The 12,408-nt window shown below is 38.4% G+C and overlaps 1 protein-coding gene across 4 annotated transcripts in view; it reads right to left on the bottom strand.

Annotated features, from left to right (window-relative positions):
- Positions 1 to 12,408, bottom strand: part of cadm1b (cell adhesion molecule 1b) — a 291,883-nt gene that overhangs the window by 72,446 nt on the left and 207,029 nt on the right. For all 4 annotated transcript variants that reach the window (XM_047392595.1, XM_047392596.1, XM_047392594.1 and 1 more), the window contains one exon: positions 7,786 to 7,932. In XM_047392595.1, the coding sequence (XP_047248551.1) occupies positions 7,786 to 7,932 (147 nt within the window). The remainder of the gene's footprint in view (positions 1 to 7,785; positions 7,933 to 12,408) is intronic.

Here is a 12,408-nt window from a genome sequence, read left to right as displayed (position 1 = left end):
AGCTGGAAGACCTGAGAGGTCTGGTGATTGATACATTGACAACAAGTCTGTAATGTACACTGCTCAAAAAAATTAAGGGAGCACTCAAATAACACAGCCTAGATCTGAAGGAATGAAATATTCTCATTGAATACTTTGTTCTGTACAAAGTTGAATGTGCTGACAACAAAATCACACAAAAATTATCAATGGAAATCAAATTTATTAACCAATGGAGGCATGGATTTGGAGTCACACACAAAATGAAAGTGGAAAAACACACTACAGGCTGATCCAACTTTGATGTAATGTCCTTAAAACAAGTAAAAATGAGGCTCAGTATTGTGTGTGGCCTCCACGTGCTGGTATGACCTCCCAACAACGCCTGGACATGCTCCTGATGAGACGGCGGATGGTCTCCTGAGGGATCTCCTCCCATACCTGGACTAAAGCATCTGCCAACTCCTGGACAGTCTGTGGTGCAACGTGACGTTGGTGAATGGAGCGAGACATGATGTCCCATATGTGCTCAATCGGATTCAGGTCTGGGGAACGGGCGGGCCAGTCCACAGCTTCATTGTCTTCATCTTGCAGGAACTGCTGACACACTCCAGCCACATGAGGTCTAGCAATGTCCTGTATTAGGAGGAACCCAGGGACAACCGCACCAGCATATGGTCTCACAAGGGATCTGAGGATCTCATCTCGGTACCTAATGGCAGTCAGGCTACCTCTGGCGAGCACATGAAGGGCCGTGAGGCCCTCCAAAGAAATGCCACCCCACACCATTACTGACCAACTGCCAAACCAGTCATACTGAAGGATGCTGCAGGCAGCAGATCACCCTCCACGGTGTCTCCAGACTGTGTCACATTCTTTTACATGTGCTCAGTGTGAACCTGCTTTCATCTGTGAAGAGCACAGGGCGCCAGTGGCAATTTTGCCAATCCTGGTGTTCTCTGGCAAATGCCAAGCATCCTGCACGGTGTTGGGCTGTGAGCACAACCCCCATTTTTGGACGTCGGGCCCTCATACCATCGTCATGGAGTCGGTTTCTAAACGTTTGCAAAGCATAGGTACTGAGAAGTGGTCAGTGGTCCCCACCTGCAGAACCACTCCTTTATTGAGTGTGTCTTGCTAATCGCCAAAATTTCCCCCTGTGGTCTATTCCATTTGCACAACAGCATGTGAAATTGATTGTCAATCAGTGTTGCTTCCTAAATGGACAGTTTGATTTCACAGAAGTTTGATTTACTTGGAGTTATATTGTGTTATTTAAGTGTTCCCTTTATTTGTTTGAGCAGTGTATTTGGTGCTAAGCCATTCAGTGATTTATAGACTAACAGTATTTTAAAGTCTATTCTTTGAGATACAGGGAGCCAGTGTAGGCTCTGATAAAAAGGAGTGATCCTCAGTGTTGAATGCTCCACTAGGGTCCAATAATACCAGCATTGTAGTTCTTCCACAGTCTTCATTTATACAGATGTCATTGACAAGGGCAGTCTGTGTACTGTGGTGAGCACAGAAGCCTGAATGGAAGACATCGAAGCAGCTGTTCATTATTAGGAAGTTGTTTAACTGCTGAAACACAGCTTTTTCAATAATCTTACTGATGAAGGGGAGGTTTGAGATATGCTTGTAGTTCTGCAGTAGGTGCTTGTCCAAGTTGCTCTTTTTCAATAGTGATTTGACAATTGCTGTTTACAGGGCCTGGCATGACAGCAATAATCCGAGAAGCAGTCAAAAGAGGCCCATTGTAACTTCAGAGAAGCTGCGAAAACCACAGCTCAGGTAAAAAAAAGTCTGTCAACAGTTAAACTATCAGTTGTGCACTCCACAAAGCTGGACTTTATTTCAGAGCTGCAAAAAGAATAGCATTGTTTAAAAACGCCACAGGAAATTAGGGTTAGGGGGTTGAGTCAGTTACAAGCCATCTGGTGGACACAATAACCAAGTTGAACTTTCAGGCCTACATGCAAAATGCTATCTGTAGGGGGACAAATTTACACTCCACATTACCCTGGCACAACAATCCCACAATAAAGCATGGAGGTGGCAGCATCACGATGTGGGAAAATGGCGAGGGTGTAAATTCACCTTGGAGCATGTAATGCTAAACATAGAGCCAGGGCTATAAATAAAATGTAGAGTCTCTTTGTTAGCAGCAGCCTGTCACAAAGGCAGATTAATGTTTTTATTCCATGTTCTCAATCTAACAATTACCCGATTTGGCAGAGAGAAAATAGTGTTTCAGCACCAGCAGGGTGATTCCTAAATAGTTATTACATGAAAACATCATAGAAAAGATGATCAACTAAAGGATAATGCATCTCTCAGGACGTGTCTCAAGTTGGTACCAGATTTTCCTAAAAACATGATTTTCAGATGGTAGTCATCTGCTGTAGACACTCTTTTGAACTTCACATACACACTGTACACTGCGCTGTCATGGTCAAATACAAGGACTGGAAACAGAACGACAAAACAAGTTGCCAAAGCGAATTAAAATACTTTCAGAAAGCATGAAGAAGTTTTGGATGCAAAGTAGAAAGGAACCAGGAATGGTTTGAAAGCATCAAAATGTCTTCATGTTTTTTCTGTTTTTATGCTACACTGCTTACTTTGGCCTAGGTCATTGGAAGAAATTAAAGTACATGGTCTCATAAAGTGGACCAAGTCTAAATAAATATCTTAAAGTAACTTCAGAAATCCAAAAAAATGAATCAAAGCATCTTTAAAAGATTAAAGGAAATTATCTCTTTGGAAACAAGATAAATAAAATTGCTGCGGTTTAAAAAATGATGCTGTCTATAGTTCAAAACAGGAGTCACAGTGTACAGTCAGGAAATGCTACAAATAAATTGACTAATTTTATGTCATCTTTAATACCAGCCTCTGTTACACAGTAAATGTGTGGTTAGAAATGCTGAATGTCTGTAGGTTCAAATTAAGCACTGATATGGCAAGCCATGTTTATTCATAAAACAATCTAGATAAAGTACAGTATAGAGCATTAGTTTTCTACTATAGTTCAAAACGTTGGTATAGACTGTTTCAGCTGATACATATTTTGTTTATTACAAAAATAATAGTCATAACTGTTTTTAAATGTGAGGTTGTATTCTGAGGCTTTAAACCTGCAAAGGTTTGATGCTGAAAGTCAGGTTTGTTTGGGAAGTACCACTTTAAAAATTAAGCCTTTGTAACACAAACACAGAAACCTCCTGAAGGGAAATACAGGGAATAAATAATCATCTTCTATTACATCACGATCCGAAAAGGTCCACCTTCACTGATAAAGGCTCATTTTTCCCAGTTCAGATGACAACACTGCCAAATTACATGTCATTTTGCATATACCTGGAGAAATAAAAGTGTCATCCTAACAAGACTTGCTTAGCTCCAACCTTTGACATAATTTATCTTTATTTGCTTCAGCAGAAATTTGTTTAAAAGCCCTCCTCCGCGACTGTAAATTATTCTGGTGTTGTTTGTGTCTTATTCTGATGTGACTACTTGGCTTGTTGCTGCTGTTCTTGCAGCTTCTGGTATGTCTCTATGTCACTGCTGTTTGCTTTCTTATGTACAACGATCTGCCACTGTGACAGGTGACAATACCACAGGCTAAGGGGGGTCTTGGCAGAACTCAAGGTCCTTTAGGAGCAGGGACCTAGAATAGCGTTGTCAAGGGTGGCTCACCAGACCCCATTACGAGAAGTACAAATACGCAGCAGAAACCCAATAACACTTAATCTGCCCATCACAAAGTCTGACATATATTCACATCCAATAGTGGATAAACAACACAGTTTGTTTTTTGTTATTGACAAAGGAGCTGTATTGACTTTGGCAGAGAAAATGACATGTTTGCAGGCTCACATGGTGCAGCTCAATATAGAACAAAGAGGGAAAGGTTGTCCTAACCTCCTGGCAAGACTTCTTTAACTGTACAGACTCATCATTGATTAGCAGTATGATGAGCCTTCTGATTATTGTTTCTTTTAATCTTAGGCCTCTGAGTAAATGGGAGCACAGCCCGATCTATACTTTCATAACACTCTCTCCTCTGCCACATTTTTGAGGCAGCTATGGGTATTTTGCACAAATATGATGAAAATGTGTGCTCAGAATCCCCCGGCGCTTTTTGCAAGTGAGAGAATGGAACGCACGTCTGGCTACCTGGACCTGTGAAATAACAGCTGGGATGCAATATAGATTGAAATGAAGGGTGGCTCTCATTCACCTTGAATCCTGGCTCAAATCCAAGACAAAAACAAATGAAACAATGCAAATAAAATCTTTAAAGTAGAAGTAGCCCATATGCTTATGCATAATCATAATGCTCAATATCCATAATCTAAGGTTTTATCGTAAAAAATGACAAGGACACAAAATAATTCCCATTACATAAGCACTGTGAATTATCTCTTATTAATCTTGCACCATTCTAAGCTTAATGACATGTGTAAAAGAGCCAGAGAGTCGAGGACAGATGGAATCACGTTTGCACACAGAATCCAAATCAAAGCCGCCGCTGATCTTCTAGTCATGTCTGACACCTATACTGTAATAAAACCAGAACAATTCCTCTGATACTAGGATGCACTGATGGTTTTACAGTAATGCTTCTCTTATGTAAAACAGAAACAGAACGTAATTAAAGGAGCACAAGGAATACAGTTTAAATGGGTTATGGGAAATAACCCATTTTAGATTTATAAGCAAAACTATTTTAAGCTGGATCTTGCACTGTTTTTTATTTTTTATATTTTAAGAATGGTTTGGTAATGGCTTTAACGATTCATTAGTGTTCTCACACTTTATTATACATAAAACGGTTAAAATGAATCCTTAAAAATGAAAAAATAGTCAATAAAACGAGATGATCAGATCCTGAAAAAAGCTGAAAACCACATTCCACACCACTAATCCCAATACACATGCACTATTCAAACTTAAACTGCATCTAAAGTCACACAATCTTGAAAATGCATCAGAAATTGATTTTCATAAGATTTTTCTTATTTCTTCACATTTGACCTGCATAACACATTTTTAACCCATTGCTCCACATGGCAAGACTAACAAGCAGCATAAAAAAATCATAATAATAAATTTACTTTAAATGTACCTAACAACTTTTGTTTAGTAATCTGTTGTCCTGTTTCCCTGGGGTTTAGATATAGCCTTGCACACAATATTTAAAATGCGAAAGTCATCAGCACATGCAATTTAAGTAAGACAACTGTTTGTTGATCTTTATAAGTCAGGATGAAGGAACAAAAAAAAAAAACCATTAATTTGAACTTGTCCATATCTAAAGTCAGAGAAATAAAAATAAAAGGGATAATAAAAAAAAAAAAAATGTTTCAAAGTAACTGTAACTGTAACAAACAAGGCTGGATGAGGGCCCAAGTTTATCTTGTCTTTATACCAGCAAATTGTTTCAAGGCTTTTGTACATAATTTCAGCAGAGGTGCCAGTAATTGTGAAGAGTGGTATATGCATTCTTTTACAGCAGTTAATTGCTTATGTTATCAAACATAGGTGTTTAAAATACTGATGACATTTTGTGTTGGCCCAATTTGGAAATTACACCAGATGACTCATTTTCTGTATGGCACCTAATATATCAGGAGACAAATCAGCTTGGCTATATGTAATTGTTGGTAGTACATTTTAATTTAAGGGTTAGACAATATAAATTACTGTATCACATTGTGCAATAAATTGTCTGTGCTAATGAGTGACAATTCCTGTGTAATTGCTGTTAATGTAATTAAAGTATGTTACATATTCAAAATTAAATTAGGCTTTGACATTTCTAACATGGCAGTACACGTATTTGTTTAAGTTGATGGTCATTTTTTGGATGTTTCATATAAATTGCCTGATTTAATCAGTGATCAATAATATTTATGTTTTCATGTTTAAAAAAATATATTTTTCAAAACCTACAAAATTTGGGAAATATGACATTTAAATAACTCACAATTAACCTTCCCACTAATATTTAAAGCAGGTAACTTAAAACATAATTTCCAATCACAGAATAGCCGTTGGAGCAGTATATAGACAATAATGTAGAGTATGCAACAGTACAAGGTGATTTCCAAATGTAAACATAAAATGTTTTGTTTTAGTGACAAAACAGTTACACTGATAGGAATAATTCAAATGAATGTGTGCCTACTTTTTGGTAACACAGAAGAGGATAGAGAGCGCTCTTTCTTTCCCTAAAGATCTGCCTACACAGGAATAGTATGAGATAGTGAGATTGTAGATCAAAGTAAATGTGTAGAGAAAGAAAACAGACTGTCCAAAATATTGTTTTTTTTTTTTTTTTTCAGAACAACAACCCAAACTTGCAGGACAAGGAGACAACATAGTTTGTACAATGGGTAGATAGCTCTTGTAGAGTCAGCAGCCAGACAACAAAGGCAACCACGAATGTTGCTTGTGAGCATAAAGTTTCTTAGGTAGAAAGACACATTGGGTATCTGCAGTTTTTACTTATGTTTTCGCTGTCACCACAAAATTTCTGCTGATGTTGAACAAGGGAATGATCTAACATACAGGACAGTGGCCCTTGAGGACCAACTTTAGACAACAATGCCGTAACGGAAGGGAACTTCTAATATACAGTCACCACTTTAGTATAAAATGGTATGCCTAACAGCGTGTTGAAAGGAAACTAACTGTAGATAAACGTACAGAGTTGGACGAGCATGACAGACTGAAAAAAACAACAGTTTGACAGCTACATGACTAGTGCAGTTAAACCCTTGCAGATAAAACACAGAGTGATTATGAGAAAAAAGTTGAGACTTTCGACTGCCTCCATTAACTGCAGATGTGTTTTCAGCACTGGGTGGCTCTCTAACAAGAAGCACCCTGGTGACCTAGATGCTGGGAGAAAAGAGTGTGCATTGTAGTAGTAATGCTGGTCAGAACCAGAGAAGACAGCACTAATTCATCACTGTCATGAATTGCAGGCGTACTAGACTCCCTACAGATTTTCTTTTTAATCCTTGGTAAGGTGCTGGTCTGTTAGATCTTCAAACTGCTTCTCTTGGGCCACCTTTGTCCTGACTACCTCATTTTCACAAATAAATCATCATATAAAGCTTTGCCTCATGAACTTTCATTGGAGCTGGTGAGTTAGCCATCACTATTTTCATCTTGGATGGCCTTTGTGTTGTGCATGTATGCTCAAATTTGGTGTTTATGTAACTAAGATTTGGCTGCATGCTTTGTTGGATCTTTTTTAAATATTCTTGACTTCAGATATGAAAATAAAAGTACTGTGAGCCACAACACTGACCTCAGTTGAAAATGAAGGCTGTAAAGATTATGATACATACCCTTTAATCATGTTTTAGTAAACTCCAATACAGAATAGAAGTGCAAAACAGTGAGACAATGTGTTATGGTTGTTATGGTCCCAAAGCAGCTACTGTATACCGTTCGTTTCTTTTTTCTCTCACTTGTTACAGTTAGTTCTAAAAGTTAACACAAAGAAGAAACGAAGATTCCTCACAGCTGTCAGAAAACGGAGAAATCAGGGAAACTATATGAGGAAAAAACAAAAACTTTTTTCTTAAGGTTCAGAAACATTCTTAGTTTCAGGCAGTAATCAAACCTGTGTAGGTAGGCAGAATTGAGGAAAATTGGATTTCCATATAGTCCATCCCCTTTGTTGTGGCAAACAATATTTCTTTCAGTTACCGTAAAAGGGGGCATGACTGTGCATTTTATAACTACAGGAATCGCGAATAGCTTTGTGTCTCGGGCAAGAGCACTTACGTCTAAGATCTCTGAAGTAGATGGTCTGTCTGTTCGGGTTCAGCAGCTGGATGACAGAGTCGTCGTTGTCCCTCACTCGGCAGCTGATGGTGGCTGTTTCCCCTTCAATCACAGACACGTTGTCAGTTGCAAGGTTCTGGCTGTCGACTGAAAAAAAAAAAAAAACACTTAATGAAACTTCAAAAATACAACAAATATTCCCAAGTAGATATTTAGTCTATTAAAAACGTAGTTTTTGTCTTTGCTTTATGTCAACAGACGGAGCAAAGATATGTGAAGAGGCTGTGTAGATTGTCAGTTTTCAGCCTTGTGTAATCCTTTTAATATAAGAACCATTTGCAGTGTTTGTCACTATTGATCTCCCCCCACAGCTCAGAGTAGGCCCTTCGAGCGAATGCCAGATGGGCTGTAAGCTCTACTGCCCACAAAGATGCAGAGAGAGGAGAGGATATGAAGAAAAAGGGACAAAGAACGAGTGTAAAAAAGTGGGAACCGGCAGATATGGGCGGGGTGGCGGAGGTGAGAAAGATGGGGAGAGTTAAAGCGAGAACAGAGAGAGCAGAGAAGAGTCGGATGCTGTTTCTGGTTAAGCTTTATCGGAGCTCTCCATCTGAGGCTCCATGTGACCAGTGTGTGCTCAGTGTGCTCAGCGGTTCTGTTCCTTATCTCCAGGAATACAAGCATCTGAGTCACTGTCTGTACACTGGCATTGTTGCCCCTGACAGACTTTGGACCTTGTCATCATAACTTACACTGTGCTAATCCCCAACACAAAAGCCTGGCTTTGTTTCCCCTGTCTTCAGAAAGAAAGAAGAAGGGAGTCAGAAGTCACCTTGTGCTATATTTATTTGGCAGGAACCAGAAAAAAAAAGCATAAAGGAAATACGTTTAATGCCTCAGATTCACACCAGCAGAGAAACAACACTCCTAGCCTCAGTCCCCCCAAAAAAGAAAAACATCAAAAGCACATTTGCATGCCTGAGTTGTCAGACACCTCTATTGCATTCTGACATTTACAAAGTGATGGGGGGTGGGGGGTGGGGGGCGGGGATGCCTGCATTTTCCGATAGTGATAATGGGAATAGACAGCCAAACTAACATGATTCAAAATGAACTCTGCAAACGCAGCGAGCAATAAGAAATTAACCTCCTGTGGAGAAATGCTCCTCAGACCTGTCTGATGCAATGAACTACCCATTTTATTCCATTCTTCTGCCAGCCCTCAGGTTTCGGACAAAAGAAGGGTAACAGTAAAAAAATAAAACAACTATGAGTACACAATGTAGGCAATTAAAAGTTTATTGTAACCTCATAATAGACTTTAATTCATTTATATTAACTACATGTTTTATACATGGGATTTCATTTATCAAATAATTTTGAACCGCATTGTTCAAATGTACAAACCTGTTGTTTAGTGACTAGCAAATCCCTTTTATGAAATTTGCTTTCAATTTACAAGCAAAATAAATGTAACCTTATGCCAACAATTAGTTTTTTTATGACCATAAGGTGCTCTAATTTTAAAGGTTAATAAAGCCTCTAATTTCATAAGGAGTTTCACCCTAAACTTGATCAAATTAATTACTTTTCATACCTCCGCAAATAAGCACATGAACTGACAAAATAAACTGAAGTTACTGTTAGTGCAACAATACTCAGAGTAAGAGGATAAAGCAACACAGTGCTGTCCCTCCCCCTATCTGCTGATGTGCACTGCCAGTCAGCTAGGTCGAAGTAAGCTCATACAAATATTTCATTGTTTAAAAGAAAGATAGATTTGGCTACTTTAAAGAAAAGAAAACAGATTTATAATCAGTGTTCTTAATGTGTTTTACCTGTAGTTATTATTGCACAAAAAGGCAAAATTGGGGCTGAATGAGAACTTTCAAAGTTAACAAAATTAACCTTTTCACAAGATTTTATTTAATTTGCTCCTTAAATGTTGACATCAGTTTCAAGGGCTGCATTGGGACCTTTCGATGATTTACAAAATAAGAAAAATGAGTTATTAGTTTCTTTCTTTTGCAGCTGCTGTCAGTGTGAAGTTTAACATACATTCATCATCAAATTATTATAATTATTATCGACTTTTATTGATGCATTTGAACAGTTTGTTGTCTTTTGTTTTTCCTAATTGACACACATTTAAAATAATACATACAGGCTTAATGGTACTCATACGCTCCCACTAAAATTTAGATAGATTCCCCTTAGCAGGTTACAGAGAATTTACACATTTTTGTAACCATCACAAAGCTTCTGGTAGAATTCCTTTGAACTGGTTGGTTTCCTGGCAGAGAAAAATATGAAAGGGTACAGGACCAGTCCACAAGCTTAATATTGATCTGCTTTATCTATTGCCAAACCAGCTTTGATGTGTGTTTGGGGTCATTACGTACGGAGGAACTCCCCAATTGTGTCATCTGACCCGAACCCCTTATGACGTTTCAGAACAACCAAGCTACCACCAAGATTAATTCACAAACTGGAAGCCGCAGGAGCACATGGGAGCTCCAGGGGCTCACTTTTGATAAGAAGAGCCCAAAATTACACCAGACTTTTTCTGAGAACAAAAAATGTGGGTTTCTTTGCAATGTGTTAAAGGACATCTAACTAAATATTAGTGGGGGTGTATATATCTATATAATTGAGCCTGCATTTATGATTTGTAGTAGAGAAAAATATATTTCTGTAAAATTAATTCAAGTTGTTTCTTGTATTAGTCTGCCCCAATAAAAGAATGGTTCAAATAAATAAGCAAAAGTCAAAACTTTACGACATTCATGGTGATGATGAGTACAAACTTCTGACCTGCCCAGTACATGCTGCATCAAAAGCACTAATAAGTACTAAAAAACTACAAAAAAGATAAATATGTATAACAAATTAACATATTGCGTCTGTACGTGAATGACACTAGCAAATATAAATAATTTCAGTGCGTCTGAAACTAAATATTTGGAAAAGCATCCAGCAATTTCACTTCGAATTCCTCGGCTCACGTAATAAATACTGCAGAAGATGAGGCAGAAACCAATATAAAAAAGTGTTGATGTCTATTTTATTTCATTGCACTAACAGCAATATATTTGGCAGTCAAAACAGCAACACAGAGCAGCCTCAAAGCAAGGTTACTCTGCTCCCAATCTGCTGGACTGAGAGAAAGGGAACGAAAAAGATAAATTCTCCATAAGGTTTAGCAGCCCCGAAGCAAGGTTGGTTTCCCTCCAACATCCCAGCCTAGGCTCATCTCCAATTCAAAACACACATAAATAACGTCACTGTGATTAGCAATCCCATCAAAGTGAAAACAGGCCACTTTGTGCAACATGGAGGGTTTTCGCAATTGAAGTAAACATTTTCAATTGCCTCGGCATCCTGGTCATGATTGGGTGCAAATGAGGAGAGGCAGTCATTAATTCTCTGTGGTGGGTGGGGATGATGGTGGTTGTGGTGGTGATGGGGGGGTATGGGCAGAAGCATAGCACAGATGACTGGCTGATAAATTCACACTCATTCCAGCAGCTGTCTGGGAGAGTAAAGTGCCTGTATCTCTACACATGGCTGCCCTCCTGTTCCCGCATCACAACATACTGAATGAAACAGTCTGAGGAAAATACAGACCTTCAAAAAGTCTGTGCACTCTCCGAGGGGATGTACAATCTGGCAGGAAGAGTCTGGCACCGAGGTGCGGCCCATCAGCCATACTCAGAATGCAAAACGGCACCAGACCCCCACCACACAGCCCGTTTTCAGAGAAAAAGTTGACGAAATCCGGAAATTTTTAGTGGACTGGCTCCTCCATCTGAAATTCAGAGACCAGCACCTTTTGAATCGTGTTGGCTCTTTCTTTGAACTTTTCTCTCTTGTTTTCACATCAAAAGACATGAAAGGACAGCAAAATGCAGGACAGCCAGCCCCTCGATTTCTCTCCTATGAGTCACAGCCGTCTGTAGCAGTAGTCATGTTCTCTCAAGGAACAACCAGGCCGTCATTAACAATAAAAAGTTTCTCCCTCCTCTTCACTGATTCTGCCTTTTCTTGGTCATTAAATCCTGATCCTCATGATGAAATGATGTTTTAACATGTTCACAAGTATGAAGGGTGTAATTAGCACTGTGCAATTCCTCCAGCACCATTTCAATTGGAAGATTTTAAAAAAATCTGGTAGCCTCTGGTAATTTAACTAAACACTCTTACAGGAGGTCCCCATAGATGTTTATATAATGATGTTGCAACACAACGACAAAAGAGGAATGTTAAGGCTGAAAAATTTATTTTTTTGCGACTGAAAAACAAAAAAATCAGTTCTGATAAGAAAACAAAATGATCATTATCATATAATGATTCTGTGGCACTTTAAATCATGGCTTCAAATGTTTGTAGCAAATTAATCAAGTAAAATAAATACAGGATTTGAACGTCACTTTGATGGTGACTGAATTTCCAGATAAAACTATTTTTGATTACACGATTATCATATCATAACTTTTAACCAAACTTGCCTTTGTTTAATGATAAAAGTAAAGTACAGTTTTAAGTGTAAATCCATCATAATTTTTAACAATTTTTGATAAAATCCTACCATAGAGTTTTATGTATGAAAAAAAGATATTTTTA

This window comes from Girardinichthys multiradiatus, chromosome 18, assembly GCF_021462225.1.
Source record: "Girardinichthys multiradiatus isolate DD_20200921_A chromosome 18, DD_fGirMul_XY1, whole genome shotgun sequence".
NCBI classification, from domain to species: Eukaryota; Metazoa; Chordata; class Actinopteri; order Cyprinodontiformes; family Goodeidae; genus Girardinichthys; species Girardinichthys multiradiatus.
This window is presented reverse-complemented; position numbering and strand designations above follow the sequence as displayed.